General features: G+C 46.2%; 1 protein-coding gene across 4 annotated transcripts; it reads right to left on the bottom strand.

Moving 5' to 3' along the window:
* Nucleotides 1-1229: 1229 nt before the first annotated feature.
* PPCDC (phosphopantothenoylcysteine decarboxylase) lies at nt 1230-22537 on the bottom strand. Of its 4 annotated transcripts, XR_005932467.1 has the most exons (8): nt 22001-22537; nt 20480-20542; nt 19952-20118; nt 14398-14493; nt 10628-10756; nt 8400-8568; nt 5991-6067; nt 2442-2525 (listed from the first exon to the last, which is right to left on the bottom strand). XR_005932467.1 is itself a non-coding variant. In XM_041123745.1 (7 exons), exons 1-7 carry the CDS (start codon nt 22221-22223, stop codon nt 2440-2442), a joined length of 933 nt encoding a protein of 310 aa, XP_040979679.1. In that variant the 5' UTR covers nt 22224-22537; the 3' UTR covers nt 1230-2439. The 4 variants fall into 4 exon arrangements, 3 of the variants coding, with proteins under 3 accessions (XP_040979679.1, XP_029871906.1, XP_029871907.1); XM_041123745.1 differs by lacking the exon at nt 5991-6067 and having other exon boundaries at nt 1230-2525; XM_030016046.2 differs by lacking the exons at nt 5991-6067; nt 20480-20542 and having other exon boundaries at nt 1886-2525.
* Between the last annotated feature and the right edge of the window lie 53 nt (nt 22538-22590).

Below are 22590 nucleotides of genomic sequence, written 5' to 3'. Positions count from 1 at the left end.
CCCCCAGGCTGCCTGCACCTACCTCGCCATGGGTGGGGATGCGTGCCTGCGCTAGGGGTGGAAGCTCCTCTTGCTTCAGCCCTCTGCCTCCGAAAAGGAACTTAACTGTTTCTTCTATTTGCCCCGAAGCATGGGTTTACCCCAAACTGTAACGCTATCATGACCTGCCTCCAATTAGAAATCACAGCAATTATGCATAGGATCATTTAGCAGCACAATTAGTATCTGTTTCTGCAGCAGAGATGAGACAGAGCGGGAGCGGTGTCCTCTACAGAGGAGTTTTCTTTGTGGGTTTTTCAGCAGCTGTGAAAAGTTCTCCCCTCATTCCCTCAGGTTCTGCTCAGCTATAGATTTATATTGCTGCCCTACATATTTGCAGGACAAAGAATTAGCTCCCTTTATTCAGGGATCTGTAAGTTCGTTGCAAGCCTTAATTTAAGCCTCTCAACAAGCCTGAGAGGCAACTCTGTAGTCTTCACAGTTTTCTTTCTGCCTGACAGATCAGCCCACTAAGACTGGTGTCAGCTCTGTGTGCGATCAGTCGACCTGGCATAAACTCTCTATCTAAAAACGCCACATTACCCCCTTTCTGCTGAATTATCAGAGCTTGCGCTCTGCAGCGTACACTGTACACCACCTTGCCCACTCTCCAGTGCCAGAAGAAGCTAGGCGATACCTGCCAACGTTTCCAGAGTAGCTTAAGCCAGCAAACCAGACTTGTAACAGATGAACACTCTTATCAAGGACATTGTGTTTTGACCTGGTATGAGGAACCTTACTGTCAGATTTTCTGCATTGCCAAGTCACGGACTAGGAGGAAGGATAAGCAACTCCAACCGCACAAGATATCCACGGCAGAGCCAGAGCAGAGCCCCAAGGTCGAGTTACAGCTGCAACTGCCAGAACACATATTTCTCTGTAAGTAGGAGAAACAAAGTTCACTACAAAACTCATGGAAACCAAGAAGCTTCTCTTCTACTGCCTTCAGTAAGCTTAAAGAAAGATCCTCTGATAAGTGGATAGCTTTCATCATGCTCAGAACATGAGCAAACGATGCAGGTCACACCTCAAAGACTTCACTGGCAAAATGCAAAGTTCACAACTACCAAAAGGGTACCACTACAGCCCATCATGTGAGCCACAAGCTCTGCTCACATGAAGATCCTTCTGACTTGATCCCCAGAAGCTCTGAATCCCCTGATCTCTGTCAGTGGAAGAGCCAAAAATGGGAAAGTTCAGAGGTTTTTATTTGTGTGGAATAGATAAGGAAAGCAAACATAGTCCGATAACCTCTTCCCTCATGCGTAGCCGTCTGAAGGTTGCCCCCATAGGCAGGATGCACGTTCTGTACCGAAGGCCTTAAATTTGACTGGGTCTAGTTAAAAATAAACTCTCTGGGTCAGCAGTGCTCTGCTACAGCAACATGTTCAACAGCCCCAGTTTGCTCCCATTACCCTCAGGAGCAGGATCACGTTTCCAAGGAAAGGCTGGACTGGGGGAGCCCTGGCCAGTCTGGCCCAAGAGGTTACAGGATTTCCCAATTTTTACGTGCCAGTCAGTTAATTTTCAAGCCAAAAAGGATCATCATGGGCGAAGTTTGACTTTTCTCCCTTGGGAAACACCCACCCTGGCTTTCCACAAGGGCCCAGCCTGTTCATTTCCTGACTGGAGCACCCAGATGGGCAGGTGTCATTTTGGTTCACAGTTGACGTCTGCATCCCTATCCAGTCAACAGATACAAAAGGGCAAAGGCTAATTCAAGGACTAGATAGCTTCTTTCAGTAAATTTTTTTCCCCATCTCTGACAAAAAACACAGGCAGACGCAACGATTTAGCAATGAGGTTAGGTGCAAACACCCCCCAGAGCAGCTACAAGAGGCAATTCTTCAGGGGCAGAATTAAAAGCTCTCTTTTATTAATTTTCTGGAGGGCAAATGCTTTTTGGACAGTGACTCCTGCTGGAAAGGTGAAGCCAGCACAGCTATGGACCAGGCGTTGGAGAGCAGGGATGTCCCCACACTGCCATGCTGGAAGGGGCTGGCATTATCCCCATCACCAGGATTTGCACAGCACTTTCCTCTCTGGCAGCTCTTGGGGGAACCACTGGACCTGAAATACATTGGCAAATCCTTCTGCAGCCTCCTCGGAAAGGAGCACATGTGAAATACTGGGGGCCGAGTGGCCTAGGGGAACGTTACTCCCTCTCTGTGAGATACCACAGAGTTTTCCCACACTAAAGCAGCATGTTCTTGGCTTTGGTTTCTGAAAGTCTGCAGTGATGTACCACATTTCAGTTTGGCACCAGCTGGAAGACAACCGTTTTGCTCTTTCGGTTGAAGAGCACACTATAGGTACGCATGCCATCTTGACTCAGCTTCCTGTTGGTTTTATCTTCAAATCGTCATGGAGGCACACAAATACAATTTACATGCCAACCCATCAGCTCTGCATTGACAAGTCCCGTTCTTCAAGGATCCTTTTCACGCTCTCCACAATGGTCCACACTTCTGCCATGGCACCTCGACCTGCAGGGTAAGAGCAAAACCACATGGTGAAATCCAGGTCCCCCAGAGACAGCATGAGGCACGTGCTTCCCCGTCCCACCACCTCTCTTCTCCATACGCCATACTGCTGTAGAAAATGAGATGCACAACAGTGGCACAGCACAGCAAAGCTCACCAAGTATCCCCACGTGTTTCCTCGTGACTCGCCCAACAGAAAGCAACTGTGGAGGCCAGAGGATCTGCTCAGTCCACCTGATTCTGCAGGGATTTTGTGGCACAGTTGAATGCCATCAGGGGAGGAGAGCGAGAAGAGTGTTCATGCTAACTTAGTTTGGCTCCTAACTCTGAAGTCTAAGCAGGAGTACAAGCTCCTCAGACAGTCAATGAAGAGAGGCAGGAAACCTCAAAAGGCAACTCATATGACCTTAATAAGTACCTCATGTTCTGAATCATCTCCAGAAGTGTCTGCATCTAACCCTTGACCGCACAGGGACTTACTATCTTAGATCACACTGCCCTGGAGACAAGTGTGCAAAAGTGCCCCCAAAAAGCATGTGGGTAGCAAAATACCCTATTTCACCTCCTTTCTCCACTGTAAACATTGTGTGTGTTCGGTATCTTTTTGAAACGGCCTTTGCCTATAAAAAAGACTTGCCGAATTCATACCATTCCCATGACTCTGCAGTTAGACCCACATTAGAGAAAGCTGTCCTGGATTCACACCAGCTTGAATCTTGGGAGTAATTCTTGGAGAAGACTGAGTGCTGGACAGAACAAAATGTAAAAGCTTTTCCTTTCAGACTGGTTAGTTGCCAGATGAACATCTAATCTACGCTGCGCTGTTGCTTCCCTCTGAAATACTTTTTAAACTTAGGTTCAGAATTTTAAGGCCAGAGATCATTAAATCATCTTGTCCAACCTTGTGTACTGAACTCAGCACTCAGAACTCAGTCCATTCACTCCTGTAATTTGTTTGCGGCGGAGGAAAGATACTTCTCCCACTAGCATTTGTCTCCACTGGAAGATTGAAAAGATGGAGTCTCTGTTGATCTTTTGTTCTGCTGGCTAATTGCTCTAATAATTTAAAATACGTGCCTTATTGGTCATCAGAAATTAGTCCTGGGAGGTTTTGTTTTCCTCTTTTTTTCTGGTCTGCTTCCACAGCTAGGTTAGCGAGCGCACAGATGAACAGCTAAATCAGCAGCCTCCAAAGAACAGTAACAACTTGAGGGCAAGCAAGAGGCAGAGGGGAAGGGGAAAAGCCATCCTGACCAGCAGGGAGAGGTGTTTTCTTCTGGGCAGATTACAGGCCTGAATCTGCCCGGACCCTCAGTTTTCCAGTACAGATGAGCTACCTGAGCCTTGTCTGGGACAGAAGGTATAAGTGGATATAACTGAGGATTTGTGATGAAGAATGATACTTTTGGAAGGTCGAGAAAATTGGGTTTCCCTTGCAAAGTAAGACTCCTTCTCCACTATGCCTTTTTCAGACCTGTAAATCCCAGGAGGTTTGAAGCATCCCATGGATGAGCTGCAGGCAGATTTGGGCCCTTCTCATCTCCTAACCTCAAGGAGAGGAGCTGCAGCTGACAGGTCCTGCTAAGCAGGAGAAATTCCCTGCCTGCCTCTGCACAGTTTGGCAGAGCTACACCCTTGGAGAACATTTCCAAGGCCTGCCTTTGTCCTCCACCACCCACTTCCTCAACATCTTTGGCAATTCACAGCTGGATTTTTAGGTTTAGCAGAGCAAAATCTTGCTAAGCAGCCTGTCTTACAGCACAGCTCATGCCTACAGGTAGAAATCTTCCAGTGTGCCAGGCTTTAGATATGCAGCCAAGGATGATGAAGGTACGAGCAGTTTGGAAATGTTTTTGCAAAGGCAAATTGCTGCAGGCCCATGTGTGGTACAGCACCTCTCAAAGCTCTCTTTATATCATGGCACGTGGATATCATCAAGGCCAACAGCTGGTAACCTACATTTAACTACCCAATCAAGGAAACATTTTAATTACCAACTCAATTTAATTTATTTTAACTCTCTTTTAGCTGGACTCTATGTCTAAAAACACCCATTTACTAAAGAAGAAAAATTAATCAGGTAAAGCTTGTAATGCAGAAACTCAGTGGCAGTCAGAATCTGGCCCATTTCAGGTGAGACCAGCCACATGAGTTGAGGAAGATAAACCTCTTTTACAGCAAGACAAACCACAGTGTCAACAGACAAAACTGATGCAAACTGAATTTCTTTTCTTCTGTACCAGATGTGTGAGCTTTGCTACCTGCTGCTTGGGTGGAAGCTGGGCAAATGCCTTTGTGGATGAAACCCACAAAACCAAAATTAGTGTGGAAGAAGAAGCCTTGGGGTGAAAGGCCCAAAAACAGAGGAGAAGAGAGGAAGAAGTGGTGGAGACTATCTTGGGTCTTCAGAGACCTGGAGTCCATTACTGCTGTGCTGGTTTTGGCTGGGATAGAGTTAATTTTCTTCATAGTAGCTAATACAGGGCTATGTTTTGGAATTGTGCTGGAAACAGTGTTGATAATGCTGAGATGTTTTCATTATTGCTGAGCAGTGCTTACAGAGTCAAGGCCTTTTCTGCTTCTCACACCACCCACCAGTGAGTAGGCTGGGGGGGCACAAGAAGTTGGGAGGGGACGCAGCTGGGACAGCTGGCCCCAACTGACCAAAGGGACATTCCAGACCATATGACATCATGCTCAGCAATAAAACTAGGGGAAAGGTTGGCCGGGGGGCTGCTGCTCGGGGACTGGCTGGGCATTGGTCAGTTGGTAGTGAGCAATTGTTTTCATTTGCATCACTTGTCTTTCTTGGGTTTTATTTCTCTCTCTTTGTTATTTTCCTTTTCATTACAATTTGTTATTATTATTGTTGTTGTTGTTATTATTATTTTATTTCAATTTTTAAACCATCTTTATCTCAGTTCACGAGTTTTCTCACTTTTACCCTTCTGATTCTCTCCCCCCATCCCGCTGAGGGGGAGTGAGCAAGCGGCTGTGTGGTGCTTAGTTGCTGGCTGGGGTTAAACCACAACAACTGCTTTGCCATAATTAGCCTACATACTGCCAGGAAAATCCTGGCATTTGCCAACAGGAAAATCTTGTTGTGAATTGACTCACAAACACAAGCGGAGTCGAGTCAGATGTGGCTACTACTGCCCCAGCTGTCCGTACCATCCCTCTCCTACAAGCTCCTTCAGGAGTTTGTTCTCACAGTAGAGACAGCTGAACCGAGTATGAAGCAGCTCCCAAATGACTGCTGGTGGAATGAGGTAACTGCTGATCAGTGCTGGTTTACTTTGCCATTCTGAGCTACCAACCACAGCAATTCACATGCTGCTTCTCATGTGGCTCACTCATCCCTGTCGCAAGGGCGGCAACCCCCAGCAAAGGGGCAGGGCGGAGCAGCAGAAGGTGGAAATCATGTTCACCATGCAACTCTAATCCATTTGTGCTGGTGAGTCAACTCACATGGCCCTTTTGCATCTCAGGTCCCCATCTATGAAACAGGGATGACAACAACACAGCTCTGCCTCAGGTGCATGAACCTGCAAGAATAAGCATATGACCCATTAGGAGGCACTCAGCTGCTTACTACAAGAATAGAGATCCTATATATGTACTAAAAAAGATGAAGGGAAAAAATAAAGGACAAAGAAGCTATGCCAGATGGCCCTTCCACTTCTGCCAAAACGTCTGCGCAGAATGACCTCTTTTGGGCGTTTTCCCTTAACATTATTACAAGTACGTAAGAAATTTGATGTAATCAGGTCTAAAATCCCAGCGGGGGCATAATTGTCCAGGATATTTCAACTGATGCCTGAGTTACTTGACTACACTTACCTAACTGTAAATATTTCTTAGTCTTCAGCTCCAAAAAAACACTCTCTAGAAGCCCTGCACCTACCGAAGAATTCAGAAACTAAGCCAGCCCTAGAATTTAACCATGAAGAACATTTTAACATCCTGTCTTCGCTACAGACTGTTTATTGAACTATCTGACAGAGCGGTTAAAATCCTGCTGGAGTTGGGGTTGTTAAACAGAAGTACGAGTACACTACTGTGCAGGTAATAGCACATTTGCTATTATGGCTAGAACTGGGTGACGTTTTACAGACAATTTGTCCAAGAAAATTTTGATTAAAAACTGAATCCATTCATCCAAATTGCTTGTATAAAAGCCCTTCTCAAAAACTCCCCAAAGTCAAAATACCTCCATTTAAAGCAGCTCCTAAAATACAAATGAGACCATTTTAGTAGTATTTCTTAGCACTGTAAGTTAAGTCTTTTGAAACTGAGCATGACAGCTTTCCCTACCCCTCTCTTTCACTTCACAGATAAGTCTGATGTCAAAACCCCAAATCAAAACTCAATTGGGAAGCTGAAAAGTAACCCAGGCAACAAACAACAACAAATGTTAAATGCACATCCAGCTACACCCTCAGCCACATCTGCAAAGCGCTTATTCTCACTGTCTGCTCTCAGGGATATTATCCCTATGTTAGAGATGAGGAACTGAGGTGCGATGAAAACAGCCCACAGTCACAGTATACGGCAAGGTCAGGACACCCAAATCCCAGGCTGATAACACTCACCGCAAAGCCTTCCTTCTCTTTGATCTACTCTCTTCTTGAATGAGTATTTCTTTTAAATATCAGGCCTATCTAAGGGCTCATTTGAAAGCCTGGCTTGGATGGTCTCTAAGACTACTTAAAAATTAATGAACAAGAATAATAGATATCAGCTAGCACAGGGCAAAGCTTCAGTTTGTTTGAATAAACCCTGGCCGTAAGTACCTGCTCCCCACAGTTCAACATCTTGAAGGCCTGTGGTGGTGCAGCGCCCCGGGGCCACTCTGAGATCTCGGGATAAGCCATGCATGCTTTGGGAAAACCTCCCATTGTGCTGTTATCTTGATTACAAGGGTGTCAGGCACTCTTTGACCACACCTGGGCCATCTGCTGCCTGAATGGCACATCAGGACCACCCTGATATTTCAGGATAAGCCATGCATGCCTTGAAAACCTCCCATTGTGCTGTTATCTTGGTTGCAAGTGCAGAGACTTATGGGCGCCAGGCACCCCCTGGCCACACCTGGGCTATCTGCTCCTTGAATGGTACATCAGGATGACTCAGCACGAATTGTGGCCAGAATGTAAAACAATGAGCAAAGCCAATCATCTCGAGACCCTATAAATAGCGATCCAAGGAGAGACCCTTTCAGCTCTCTGGGGACTGTAGCAGGCTGTGTGACCCAGTATCTGCCCCTGAGCTGGGACACCTCTCAGGGTAGATTTTGTGAGGATTGAAGATTGTCCGTCAATGATTTCTCTAGGACTTAAAGGCCAGATTTCGTGAAGTTTACTAGCAGTCTGTTGATGAATGTCGGCACGTAAAAGTGAGTAATTTGTGAAACTCACGAGAGGGAAATTTTAATCGAAGGTTAAGCTCTGTGTGTGTGTATCTGTGTATGTGCATTTGCAGTTTGGTTTGGAACTATTTTGCCTGTCTCTGTGATTTGGTTCAGAACTGTTCTATCTGTCCGTGCGTGTGTGTGATTTGATTTAACCTCCAACCCTGCTGTAAGTTTGGGGTGATCCTTGCCATTTTTGAATATTTAACTAAGTCACAAATCTGACTGTAACAAATTCCATTGAATCACTCTGTTAAATTGGCTCAAAATTAGGTACTGTTAAAGTCATACAACCTAATCTTGCAATCTATCTCAAAAATATTAATAAATCCTAAATTGCTGCTAAACCAAAGCTGTGTAACAAAACCTCTTTCACAACAAGGCCACACGGCAAAAGAATGTACATCCCTTCAGGATAAGAGCAGCACTCGTGCAGGAAGAGTCAGAAGACATGCAAAAGGACTGACCTTCGTCTCCACACACTAGTTTCTTCACCACACAGGGGATCTCTGTGTAGCCAAAGCCTTTCAGCTGCTCCACCTGCTGAGCTGTGATGGGATGTTCCCACATGGCTGTGTTCATAGCTGGGCAGAAGAGCAGAGGTTTGCTCAGGTCCCAAGCACGGATGACACAAGTCTGCAAGAGAAGCCAAGAGGTTCAGCTCTGAGATGGGTTGTCTTTCCTCATTCCTTCTCATCACTTTGCTGCACAGAAGCGATTTCCCAGCCTATGTGTCATTAGGGGCCAAAAGCCTCAATCTGTCAGCTGGACTAGCCCACAGGCAGATCCACTGGGCTGATACTAATTTGTATTACATTCCAGCAAAGCTCATCTCTGACAGGCAAGAAAGATGAGGGAAGCAACAAAAAGGATAGATCCCATCCTACTCTGGCGTGGGGCCAAGCAAGCAGCCCAGTTGCTGGAGCAAACCAAGCTGGAACATGATGCGTGCAGACTGCCAGCCCATGGGGGAGACTGAGAGAAGCTGAGGGGTGGCCACAGATCATATCAGCTATAGAGAAATCCCCAGGCAACACTTCAGATAAGCCAGCCGTAGAGCTAAACACAAAAAGTTGGCAAGTGAGCCTTTTTCAAATGATATGCCAACTGGATCTGTAAGTCCTCACAGGGGAAGCACTGCTGCTTCCAGGACACAAACAGAGGTTAACATGAACACATCTGGGCTGTTGCAGAAGATGCTGGCAGATTACAAACCATCTAGCAGCTCCTGCGTGCTACAGGGAATCATATCTGACTCCTCAGCAACACATAACTTCCAGATAACCCAGTATCACCTCATCTCCTTAAAAAGATAAATGCTGGTTGCTCTTAATGCAATGCCCATCAGTTTCCCTAGGCCTAGCAGCATTTAAATCATGCAAAGGGAACTTCCCAGGTAGCAACAGTCCCCGGTACAGGGTCTGTGCTCAGATCACAGAGTACTTATGAGAACCCTGCCCATCCTTTTTTATGCCCTGTGATTTGAACCCTTCCCGGCACAGGAAAGTCTGCTAGAATCTGTTCTAACCTGCCAACCAGCACCTCCAGCACTTGCTTTGCTTTGCTGGAGCTACGTCTTCCTGCCACAAGGCTATCCGAAAAGAGTGGCAGGAGTTTGTGAAGCCATGCATCCCTAACATCCTTCCTGAGCTCTTCCCCCCGCTACCACCATCACATCTACAATACCAAGGGGACCCAGAAGGACAAGACATTGCTTGTCCCTCCCACAGCTCCTTCTGGCTTCTCTCAGATCTCCAGTGATCTACTCACACAAATGAGGGCTGTTGCTCTGGGTGTACTTTTGTTTGTTCATATGCACTTCCTCTTACCTGAACAGCTAAGTTGGTCATGCAGGGCTCCCTGGCCAGACCTGATGCACTACCCTCCGTTCCTAGTTCTAGCCTCCTTGCATTATTGAGGGGTGATGCACCACAGCAACATTTGCGGATCCGCAGCTTTCTGGCAGATCTTTTGGGTGGCTAATGCTTATGACTTCTCCTAATGAAGACCTAATGACTAGACACAAAGCATTCAGCCTGGCTGAAGGTCCCCATCACCCAACAGAGAAGGACACTCTTTTAATACACTTTCTGATCAGCCTTTGAGCCAGAGCACTTTTAATACCAGAAAAACAAGCCTGAACAAGCAAAATCCCCTGTAGCTGAAAATGGATGGTAAGTAAGTGTGAGCATGTTCGAATTTCTGTGCTATGCAGTTAGGTGAGGGAGGAGGTGAGGTAGCAGGAAGTAAACAATTTTATCTGATCTCACAGGTGTCTTTCCAGATTGCATCTAAAAAATGCAGAGAGGAACTCAAAAGTGAGTGCAAGTGTGTATGCGCATGCCTCTGTGTGTACATGCATGACAGAGAGAGGGTGGAGTTAGAAACAAAGAAATAACCACCCATCAGAAAAAGCAGGAAAGGCATAAAGCAGGGACTGGGAAATAATCGAAGAGCCTGATGGAGCCGAGGAGTGGAAAAAGATGTTGGTCAGGGAAGAAAAGAACAACTGTTTGAGAAGGAATAGGGGAACCATACTGTAGGAAGAGAGAGACAAGCATATGAAGTGGGAGCAGAACATGCAAATCTCACTGTTCTTGATGCTGCAGAAACATAAGACTTTCCATGAAAGAAAGGTCAGACAGTCTAACGCTGGGAGGTGAGAGAACTCTCAGGCAGAGCGTCGGTTACTCACCAGCAGGTTGTCACAGATGCCATTCGCAAGCTTTGCCAGCGTGTTTGCATCAAGAGGTGCCACCACCATAAGGTCAGCCCACCGTCTGAGCTCAATGTGCAGGACTGGGTCCGAACGACCTTTCCACAGCTGTGGATGGGACAAGATGCAGATTACGGAACCCTCACAATGAACGCTGTGAGCAACAGTCACTTTATCAATACCACATTAGTAACCACCATGTAAACTTAAGGGGAAAGAATTACTCTCATATCAAGCAGGATCTGAGAGCGTGGGGAACCAGGGACTGCAGCCACAGTGCTCACTTTTCTGATTTTCCCCCCTCCTCCAGTGAAGGCCGTGTTGCAGCTACATTTAGAAAGCACAGTTAACAGACGGCACCGATGTGCTCGGTGCTTTACAAATGGGTATCCTTTCCCCACAAAGACAATTCACACGTCCAACCATGACAGATCTCAACTCACAGGAAAGACCTTTCACCATATACTTCCCATTCACATAATCCCTCAGCTTCAGAATTGTTCATAAGAGCTCCCTCACCACACAGCATATCTGAGCGGAGAAAAGAGCTCCATCCTATCAGCCAACTGAAGCCAGACAGGACAAAACCAGGGGTCACATTTCCTGAGGAACCCATGTGATTTATAAGCTTCAGATCTCTTTGAAGTGAAGCTGTCCACCAGCTTTTAACGAGGTACAGACCCCTAACTGCACAAGTCACTTTAAATTAGGATGCACACCCCTACGCATACTCACAGCCGCAAAGTAAACCCTCGTAAGTACAATAGGGAACAGTCCTGTTGGCTTTCTCTAGGATAGATGAGGTTTAGCCAGCTGGGCACTATCCTCCTCTCTTGGCTCTTAAGTGAATATTTCTATTTTCACTAAAGCTCTGAGTTGCTCGAAAGAGTCCTGGTCTTTTCTTAAGAGCGCAGTTAACTGGGAAAGTGTCAACAGAAGCAGCAAACAGCATCAGGTGCTTAATCCCCAGAGGACACACACAACCACAGGCCAGCAAGAGGTGCATCAGGGCCACAAACTGTTCCTTCTCTGAGTCACTGGAAACCACAACAAAAAGACAGCATCCGGAAAGCTGGTGCTTCCTGACACCTTTCCCAGCTTCTCCACTCACGTCTATTTTTTTCTAGAGGCACTGAAAATTGTAGTTTTATTTTCAGAGTAAAATATCTCACAAACAGATGTGGAGCAGGCTTATTTCTCACCCTTCTGTCAGAACGGCATGTTATAAGGGCTCCCGCGGTGGTGCATTTCTTCCCCCTCACTGGGCTGATCTACGAACTCAGGAAGTCTCACTAGGCCTTAACATAAGTATAATGAGTCAAGCAGTTAAGTGTCCCTTGACCGTACCAGGAACCCTCACATGGCTAAGACAGGGAGTCATGCGGACTGTCTCAAGGACTCCTGCTACCCAGCGAAAACAAAAAAACGAAAGTAGAGATAATTTGTTCTCTCCGAACAACCTTGAGACATCCCAGTCCTCCCCTGACAACCTTGGAGCATCCCGTATCTGAATCTTAAGTCATTCTCTGACAGCCCCAGAGCATTCCTTATCTGAATCGTAACTCATGTGGAACGGTACCAGCACAGCTGGAATCCCAGTAATTTGCTGATGACTAAAGCCAATCACCTCCTGAACCTACAAGCAGTGGTACTGAGACCCTTTGAGCTCTCCTGGACCGCAGTGGGCTACAACCAGCATCTCCCTCTGAGTGGGACGCCTCTCAGAGCTCGCAAACTTTTCTGTTTGCAAAGATCGGAGGTCTGTCGCCAAAAGCCGACGAGACTTGGGCTGATTCTCTCCGCTCCTTGAGGCTCGACCCTTCATCCATTGAGAAAGATGCCGAAGCATTCAACGTAAATATTTTCTCTGAACTCGAGGGGAATTTTTAACTTGCTTATGTACATCTCTTAGTGCCTTTATGGATGTGTGTGTATACTAATCTGAATATTCTATAGCAAGTATATTACAAATTATTGCTTTTCAAATCTATACTTAAATTACTGTCGTGAACTTCATTCAACTGTGAATGAATCTCAGGCTGTTATTATACTCATAATCCCTTTAGATATAAACTGTTGACCAAGTCTGGGACTAGGAGTTGATCCAGCTGCACCTAGACTCCGACAGGAGTTTAGAAAGCAAGGGGGTCTTCTCTGAACCTCATGACTCAGCAGGAGGGTCTCCCTTACCCTTTTTACATTCCCGATCTCAGTACAAATCATGAGACATCAATTCGAACTCGATTTTTCTTTGTATATTTCTCTTTTACCCTATCATGTCTTCGGTCTCTGTATACCTAATTTTAGTCTGATTCTAACTTAATTTTCCTGTGTACATTTCATCCATGTATTAAGTAATAGAGTGAACCTTGCCATTGAATTCTGTGAAGTCGCGCTTTTATATAAATTCCTATTAAATCATATTTACTAATACCACTGGAAGTGATTCTTTAAGCAGACCAAACCACTCCCCAACAGCTCCGTGCCTGCCTTCCAGTGTGCCAGCAAACCTCAAAGCCTGACCTGCACCTCTTCTATCACCCCACCAAGGGTTCCTCAGAAATAACTGCCTGGAGCTGTAGCACCCTGGGACCCAGCAGATCTCCACCACTCTCCTAGGTGAGCCACAAAGCTTCCTGGCCATTGCCATTAGCATGCCTCTCTCCACACAGAAGTGATCCTCACGTGTGAGTGCACTGGCAAGAGTACTGGTAAAGAGTAGATCACCTTGTACTCAGATCGGTACTGCAAAGTAGAGATAAAACGTATAGGAAAAAAAAAAGATGTTTATAAAATGAACCTCTTCATACTCGGGGACTCTCTCAAAGCATGTCAGCAAAACTGTAGTCAGGAGAAAAAGCCCTTCTACAAGGTCTAGAGATGTTCACAGCCCTGACAACTGAGCTATCCCTTACTGGAATGGCTCTCCTATGTATGCGCAGGAGCACAGATGCAGACACCTCTGAGATAAACACTACTTCCACCAGAAGAACCTCTCTAACTTCCAGCCACCTGTCACACTGGTGCCCGCCATCTCCAGGTACTGGCCTTTCTCTCCACTGCTACATCAGGGTGGCCCTACCAGCACAAGGTTATCCAGTCAGACACCAGCCTGAGTTTTAAAGCAATGTAGGTAGTTTTGTGAATGTCAGCGATGCCTGTAGATTCAGAATACGCAGTGTTAAGGAGAATTAAGCTGTTGCCTTCATGACAAGTATGACTCACGACAAGCACCAAACACCCTCACCGCGACTCTGCAGTGGCTTTCTTGACATTTCCTGGTACTCCTCTCAGAGCTGCGGATAGCAGCTGAGCCCAGCGTGGTAAGAGACCACTTCTACCCTCATTGCCTCCTGCAAGTCTGCTAGGGCGGTACAAAATCCTCCGGTACAGTCAGGGCAGCCTTTCTTTTATTCCTCATTTACAGCATGGTTGGAACCACATTCTTTGAAAGCCATATTCCAAAGCATACATTACTAGAACAAAGAAGTGAGTCTTGGCCTGGGATTAAAAAATAAATAAATGCGGTCTCTTGCAGAGAAACTTAGAGGAACGCTTCTATTTGTTGTTCAGCACTTGAACAACTAAGTGAATCTCCCAGGGAGCCTGCTTTTTTTCTGAAGCATGACCCATTGGCCTTCTGGAAGTAGAAGTCACGAGTGCATGACAAAACTACTTGAATTACAAAACATGTGGCTAGTGGGGACAGGACAGAAGCCCTTCCAGTCTCCAAAGGAAGAACAACTCACCTGCCACTCATCTTCATCACTGTAGAGGGTGACAGGAATCTCCTGGGCATTGTAGAAATGCTTTGCTCTCTCAGTAGTGACCACTTTCACTTCGAGCTAATCAGAAAAGAAAGAGAAAGAAAGACCAATGGTTAGACTTGAGGATAATCCTGTAAAGCTGAGTAGAGCAGGAGGGCTCCAGCCGCAAAGATTTTGAAAGCTAAGTAGATTCTCAGAGGAACTTCCCCTATTCACAGCTGAAAGGCCAGGCCACCACAGGTACTCGTGGGCGCCAAAGACTCATTTCATGCCACCCTAAAACGGGCATGTGCTGAGTCACCACCCGCCAAACACGTTCACATGGCCAGTTCACAGTGGGGACAGCAGAGAGGACAGAACAGGTCAGAATGAGATGCAGTTCTGCACAGAACTTCAAAGCGACAGTAAGAAGCAGCAAACCAAAGCTCTGTGAAAGATGCCCTTTAATCTCAAAACACGCCTGCCAAAGGGAGCAGGAGAGCATCTCGCCTCAGTGGATTCCCTTAACCACAGCACAGAGGACTGCCGAGGGGTGGCATGCCTACACGGCATTTGCAGGATCATTCTTCCCACACTCGGAGCCAAGAGGAAGCTCTGTGCCAAGAGAAAGCACAGTGCTGAGTGATCAAAAGAACTGCTGAGGGACAAGTAGGTTAGCTGGGGCTCAGCAGCACCAGCGCAAAGCCAGCCCACCTCTGCTGCACAAGGCTTCACAGGAAAGAGTGGCTTTGGAAGAGAGAGAACAGTTTCTTGGTTGAATGGACAACGTTGTGCACCTCCCTCTGTCTCTTTCTGCCCCTGCCCCTCTCTCTTGATGATCCCCTGGTGCCAAAGGTGGAGAGGTAGCTACAGACTACTGGATGCTACTTTTTAAAACCGTGTTAATCAGACTTGCTCCAGCCAGGGGCAAAAATACCAGAAGCAAGTCAGAGCTGTGTCTTCCAGCTATCCTTCCTACCAAGGTAAGCTGTTAGAAAGAGGAAAACCTCTGGGTAGATATGTTCATAGCACAGGGTTTCTGTGCAGTCAAAACAGTAAACCAGTGGCTTCCACAAAGGAAAGAGAGACTGGGTGAAAGTGTATGAAGGTTCTCTCCAAAATCTTAAACCTGCCTGCTTCGTTGAAAGCCAGTGCAACCTTCAGTTATATGGTATATACTGGGGAAACGCTATTATGTCCCTTGGATGTTTATTTGACATACACGCTTACGAGGTGCTAAGGTGCCCTATGACACGAGATCCTTTCATTTCCTCCCACAGAAATCTTAACAAGTGGAAAAAGGGTTTTTTTGCATGGTATCTACGTGTCGCATGACCTGCTCAAAGCTGTAGCTCTGACAAATGTCACAAACAGCTGCCTGCTGCATGCAGTGAACCGGAGGTGCTCTGCACACACTGGGATCAGCAGCAAAGCAGAGCCAGTGTCGAAGTGGCTCTGCATGTGCTGATCAGCCGTGCGGGACATGCAACTGTACTTCCATCTGCAATTCCTCCCAAGGATGTGCCTTATAACCAGTCAACAGATGGGCCAACACATGGAGGGAGTGCTCCAAAAAGACTGGTAATGTGGAAGATGCACTTCAGGCCATTGATTACAGCAAAAAATAACCCTTTTCTTTGTTATTGGCCACTTTCAACCACTGTTTGCTCCTTCAAGCAGTTCACAGTGCAACCCACTGCATGGTCCTATTAGCCCAACAGAGAGATGGGGAGAAACCAGCCTCACCAACAACTCCTTCCCACTAGAAAACTGTGGCCTGAGGTACAAAACTGATGAAGCACTTAGTCTGCACACTCTTGCTAAAACAGACTGCTGAAAACCTCCAACCTCCAAGAAGCTATCTTCAACAGCAGTGGTTGAAGTGACAAAACATGTTAACCTATCTCCCCAACACTATCTATTTGACTGGGAATGGAGCACTGTTGATTATCTGCACCCTACATGACTAGAATAACAGCTGGGAGCAGTGGAAAATCCCAGCCTTAGCATATCATGGTCAACTTGGTAATTTTTCCCGTTTCCTGAAGAAAAAGCAATGGGAAAATATAGCTGCACATAACACCAGTATTTGGTACTATATGTTTGGTTCTTTGCCTCTTCTAAATGTCTGCTCTTTTTCAAGTGACCCTAACTTGGAATCACAGCTGCATTTCTAGTGCTTTCAAGTGTGAAGATCATATTCACAGCAATCAACCGTATTGTTTCCATATTAACCTCACCTCACAGGAAGGTGTTTGGAGCCATGCAGTGACACCCACAAAGGTGCTAATGCTGCTCTCTGCCATGCCATGGGCTTCAGTGAGGTGTTAACCTCGCAGTCTGCAAGACACTGTTTATTTGGTGATTTTAAAGAGCAATGTGCAGTTTCAAGGGGCATGTCTGCTCTCTGAAATGGTACCAGTAGGCCAGGTCTGCACTACAAGTTTTCAGCAGTGATGTTTGTTAGTGATATTCTTATTTTACAGTTAGCCATAACGGTATAAGGATTTTTAGGTGATACAACTCGATCTACCACGTGACATATTTTGTCACTTGCTACTTCAATTGCATCATTATTCAAAATTTTCTAATCTAGACCAGAAATACCTCTCTAAAGCTAAAGGACACAGAAAAATCCCCAAAAGACACTCTGGTTGTTTTGTGGTTTTGTTTTTTTTTTTAAAGACGGTTATGAAACTGTCTCCGGTCTTAAAAAAAAACATATTTCTTCAAAGCATAAGCCCAGGAATAGGGAATAGCTGGCTATCGAGTACTGCATCCAACCCGCTACAAGCTAGAGCATACCAGAGGGATGTTCAAGGACTCCGAGTGGTGGTGATTCCACCACTCCCCCAAGAAAGTTGCTCTATTAGTTAAATATTCTCCCTAATTAAGGTTTTCTGCTGGGGTGGGCTCCTGGTTCCCTTGTTCTGAGCAAGTCCTTCAAGTCCCTCCAGCTACGTTGGAAAGAGATCAGTGTTCTCAAGATCACTTTAGCCTACATTGTTTTTTCTTTCTATTTACCTGGCACACCCTCTGTTTGCCTGTGGATATATCCCTGCTTAAACAGTAAAGGCAGTCTAGCCACACTTAGAAACTCCTTTACGGGAGACAGTTTAGACTAGTTAGAGCTCTTTTACTTGGACCACTTAAGCCAATTCTCCAGTGTAAATTTTACTGCCAAACTGCTCTCCTGCGTTCAGGCAATATTGTTGGTCTCTGTTAGTCGATTGTCCTGTCACAGCCATTTCTGCTTGGGGTAAGGGTGTGTGTATGATTTTTTTTTTTCATCACTTTCTCAGTATTGACAGCAAAATCTTTACAAACAGACTGAGCTTCAGTAACAGCTGCTGCAGAAGAGAATGAGTAGCTCCCCTGTTAAATGGCACCTACAAGCTGATGTAGAGGTTACCTGGCAGGAGCACAATGAAATGACATGACGTGATTTAAACCTAAAAGTCCAGATGACATCCTGTACTTTCAAGAGCAATACATTTCGCCCGCAGAAAGGTTTGTCGTTGCCTTTATGACTAAGCAATGTCCTGCCAACAGGATTTTTGTCATCATATTCCTGCCAGGCCATTCAAAAATTCTAGGAATCAGCCTGAGACAACGTGTGTGAGTGTAGCACAACCATGAGAGTTACCCACAGTGTCCTGACGAGACACTATGTGCTGTCTCCCCACAGCACCAGGTGCAAGGGTAATAGCCTGAAAGGTGTAAGCTGATGCTATCTAAATTTCCTAGATCTTCAAAGAGGTTAAACAAAAGGCAGTAAGATGTAGTCACATCCATTATCACCCTCAAGGAGATGTTAAAGTTTAATGAGTGCAAAATCATATTGCCAAGTTGTTCACCAAGGATCATTTTAGCCAAAACATCAATTTAAACTAACAACTCTGGTTCAACGCTCTGACCACATCTCCTTTGGTATCAAAGCCTTCCTCTGCTCCTGCCCTGCTTCCATCAATGGCTTTTTAAAGTTCTGTTCCATCAGCAAAGAAATTGATGCAACAGGCTCGTGCAGGACTTAACAAACCCAATGGAAAAGTTACACTGCCTCAGCAGGCTTTAGGTCAGGCCTTGAAATCACATCACAAATGAGTAAATAAATAATTTTAATTAATAAATTAAGTACCAGAAGATCCTGGACTGGATGCTTCACTTTCACTTTTTAAGCAACTAAAGCCTAAAACCAGAGACCACAAAGCCTACAATGGATGTCGCAGAACCTATGGGCCTTCACAGAGAATTTAGGTCCAGCCGTCTGCAGTTTTGAATTATAAATCAAATGTTCAGAGCAAAGGAACACATTTGACCTAGATTCCTACAGTGGATCGTTCGCATTCTTCCTGTCACCTGCAAAGAAGGATGTTCCAAGCACCAAGAGCAAAGGAAAAGAAGCAACAGCAAAGCCAATCTGAGAGACAGAGATGCATATCCCTGGCTCTGGTCTGGTCACCCCCCTTCCTTGGTATCATTTTTCTTTGGCCCACTTACTTCAGGCTAGGACCTTTGGCCTCACTAATCATTTCAGGTCAAGTAATAAATTAACCGAGGCCCCTCTTTGCAACCCACAATGCCAGCCCAGCTGGCAGAACCGGTGCCCAACAGCTCGCCACATCTTCAGTACCCTGTCCAGCTTGGATATCAACATAAACCAGATACGTCAGAGATTGCACCTCTTCTGACTCTATGTTAATGTATCTACAAGGTAAAGCCTCTGAAATCATGCAAAAGAATATTCATTAAGCAATCTAACCAATATATCTGCATATTTAAGTACACCCTCTTGCTCCTGCCACTCTTTCATTTCACTGCTCCAAAACATTCACTCAGTTTCTTAAAAGCTAAAGGTTTTCTACGTTTTCCTCTAACTTTATTCCACAGCAAAAGTTAGCACATCTCCCTCTCTGATTCTAGTCACTAGTGGCCTCTGCTGGACACCTCTGTTACACCAGCAAATACACTCCAGAAAAAAAAAAAAAAAAAAAGCAGCTTGTATTTTCTATTTCTGTTTTTACAAGAGCTGGTTTCCCTTTGTTGGTCAGACAGCAGTGTCCATTTGTGCAAACTCCACACCTCACCTATGGAAAATTGCAATATCCTAATTAGAGATTTCGAGTTCCAGAAAGCATCACCTGTGTCTATAGCCAGATCTCATAATTTGACTGACAAGGACATATTCCAGAAAGAAAAGAAAAACAAAGCAAGGACCTATTCAATAATTTTTGAGAGAATTAAGCAAGCTGAGCTGAACAATAGTACTTTCATATTCCTGAATCTAAATGTCTGCCTATGGAAATATCCAGGAATAGTTACTGCTCTTTAAGCCTGATGTAAAGCTAACTCTTACGTCTAGAGAAGTATGAAATGATAGGGAAAAGTATTAATCGATTTTTAAAAACAGGAGGAATCCTCCCCCAACAAATTTTCTAACTAAAGGGCTCAAAGCCAGAAGGAACTTTTCTTTTCAACAGAAGCCACGTAATCTCTCCTCAAAAAGAGAAACAGGGTAACACCAACTTTACAATACTCTACCAATAGATTTACTCACCCCAGTGATTTTCAGCAATTCAGCAATGAGGAGAGGCAGCTTCAGGGCAGCCACACTTCCAGTCACACCCACCAGGACATGGTATTTTTTCTGTGGCACAGATGAGCTTTTTTCTGCAGGAAACCCTCGTTCTGGTGGGGAGAAGGGCTCCATGCTCCAATCAAACTCTGCAAGCACAGAAAAACAAAGACACTTGACTAATGGTGCCTCCAAGTGAGGCTAGCACAGCAGGGCTCCAACTGTTCCTGAGGGCACGGATCTAAGCCTGGACTATGCAAGACCCAGAGTAATTCAGTCTGAGGATGAATGCTCAGACCCCGATCCGCAACACTTTCAATCATCAGCAGACCTTTAAGCATAGCAGTAGCCTACTCCTGTTTAATTACAATTTTCTCTCCAATATCAGTAAACAGAATGCTAAAACCTGCGCAGGCAGGCCACAAAAGTGTTCTGGTAAAGCCCACGGCCCCCAGAACGAAGATATGCTCTCACACGTGGAACATAGTCCAGATTTTACCATAAACGTAACTTTCACACTGACTGCTGGGAAGACACACAACCCCCAGCCAAGTTGGTTTCCCTCCGCACTCTCTGGTGAGTAATAAATGCAGGGAGACATTTTAATAATTAAAAATTCTGGGGCCCTGAGGCAAGCATTATCATCTTACTTCCCACTGGATCACTACGTATTTACAGCAGCACTAGAAACTACTCCCTAGCAGACGGGGAAAAAAACCAAAACGGTGAGTAAGAGGTAGAACACAACGGCCCACTGAGTGAAAACACCTTCTCAGGGACGTGAAAGTCAGAACTGCTCACTCCTCCACCAGCGCCGAGCAAAGCGATCTGCAGGCCGATGCGGCTGCTTCGGAAGGCAGGCTGAGCAAGCAGCTTTAATTCAGGTCTCCTGCCTCCTTCCCAGCTTCCCTGCACCGCTGCCACACGGATAAATCACAACTGACTGTTCTGGTGAGGAAAACTGTTCCTCCGCAGAATCAACGCGAGCAATCTCTGCTTAATGAGCAATTAGCAAAGGGTAAATTCACTTATTGAAAAAAATCTGAAAAATTAGTTTCTAGCGAAGACATTACACTGGGATTCGGTAAAGTTAATTGAATTTTAGCGACATCCTTGTTATTTGGAGGAAGTTACTTGGAAGCATTTTGGGTAGAACAAAAAGGAAGAGAGACGTTTATGCTGTCCTTATTTTCGGTACCAACTTGGGTGTTGGAGTGAGGGGGCTGGATTCCTGAGAGACAGAAACTTTACCCCTTCGGTCAGCCCCCAGGATAATTCAGCAGCAGTTTTCATTTAGGATCCTTCACAGGGCGATTCAGATCATGTTCCTGCAGCAGTTAGGTGGAAGTCTGACCTCTGCACCCAGCCACCGAGACGCAGGAGCTCAAACATCCTTTCTAACCATCTCGCACCCATCCGCTGCAACACAACAGCAATAACATGTTCTTTTTCCACGCTCTGCTTGGAATTAATGTGTGTAACTTGGGCCCCTGAGGTTTCTCAGTGTGTTTATAAAAAAAATTGCCAGAGTAAGAGCACGATTTCAGCTTGAGCTTCCAGGCACTGATTAGCAAGAGTAGTTAGAGGGAAGGCTAGGCGATTTCAATGCTACTGCAGCACTTTACATGTTTATCTATATCTAATTAAAATTAAGTTAATGCCGTCACAGCAAGGAAAACATCCACTTCCCTTATGATTACTAAGTGACAATTAATTCGCCAAAGCTTCCACATCTTAAAGCCTGGGGAATAAGACATAATTTTTTAATAGGCAGCTTTCTAAAAGGGCTATTAGCGATAAAACAAAAGCGTGACGTGCTGGGCCGCGCTTTCCCCTTACCCAAATCCAGCTCTGGGGAACCAGCCAAGAAGCCATTAGAAAGCAAGCCGCTTACAGTCCTACTTAGTTATTTTATTAGCTTTTTCATGCCGCAGTTACGCTGAAAACAGCTTCATAAAGGCCGCTGAGGCAGAGAACAGAACCGAGGAACCCCGGGGATTTCCCAAACGTAAACAAACAACGTTTATATACCGGCAGAGAGACACGACGGAGCCCGCTCAAGAGGGGCCGGGCCGCGGCCTACTCCCGCCGAAGCCTCGACCCGCCGTCGCCAAGCAACGGGGGCGCGACCCTCCCCGCGCCCCGGAAGGCAAAGGGCACGCTGGGAAATACCGCCCGCCCCCCCCCCCAGCGCTGATTGGTGCCGACTGCGCATGCGCGGCGCGGTGGCGGGCGGCCCCTGAGGTGCTGACATGGCGGCGGCCGCCTTCCCCGGGCCCGGGCAGCCCCTGCTCGGCCCCCGGGGGGACCTGCCCTTCCCTTCCCTTCCCTCCCCTTCCCTCCACCCCGCCGGGGCCCCGGAGCGCTGGGTTTGGGCGGCTCAGGCTCCGTCTGCCGGCGCCTGAAGCACCGAGAGGGGCTTTTAGGTCTCGCGGGGGGGGGGGGGGGGGGGTGCTTACGCCCCTCGGCACCCTAGCAGCGCCGGGGAACCCTGCAGCAGCAGGCAGGCGGTTTGGCGTTCCTCGGAAAGCTGTTTAAGGATCCTAGCTCACGGCAAGGTTTTAGAGAGGAGGGAGGGCAACGGAAAACTCACTGCTTGGGGGGGGGGGAAGCGGAGGAGA

Source organism: Aquila chrysaetos, chromosome 5 (genome assembly GCF_900496995.4).
Source record: "Aquila chrysaetos chrysaetos chromosome 5, bAquChr1.4, whole genome shotgun sequence".
Lineage (NCBI taxonomy): Eukaryota > Metazoa > Chordata > Aves > Accipitriformes > Accipitridae > Aquila > Aquila chrysaetos.
The sequence above is the reverse complement of the archived record's forward strand: the minus strand, read 5'-3'. Positions and strand labels throughout refer to the sequence as shown.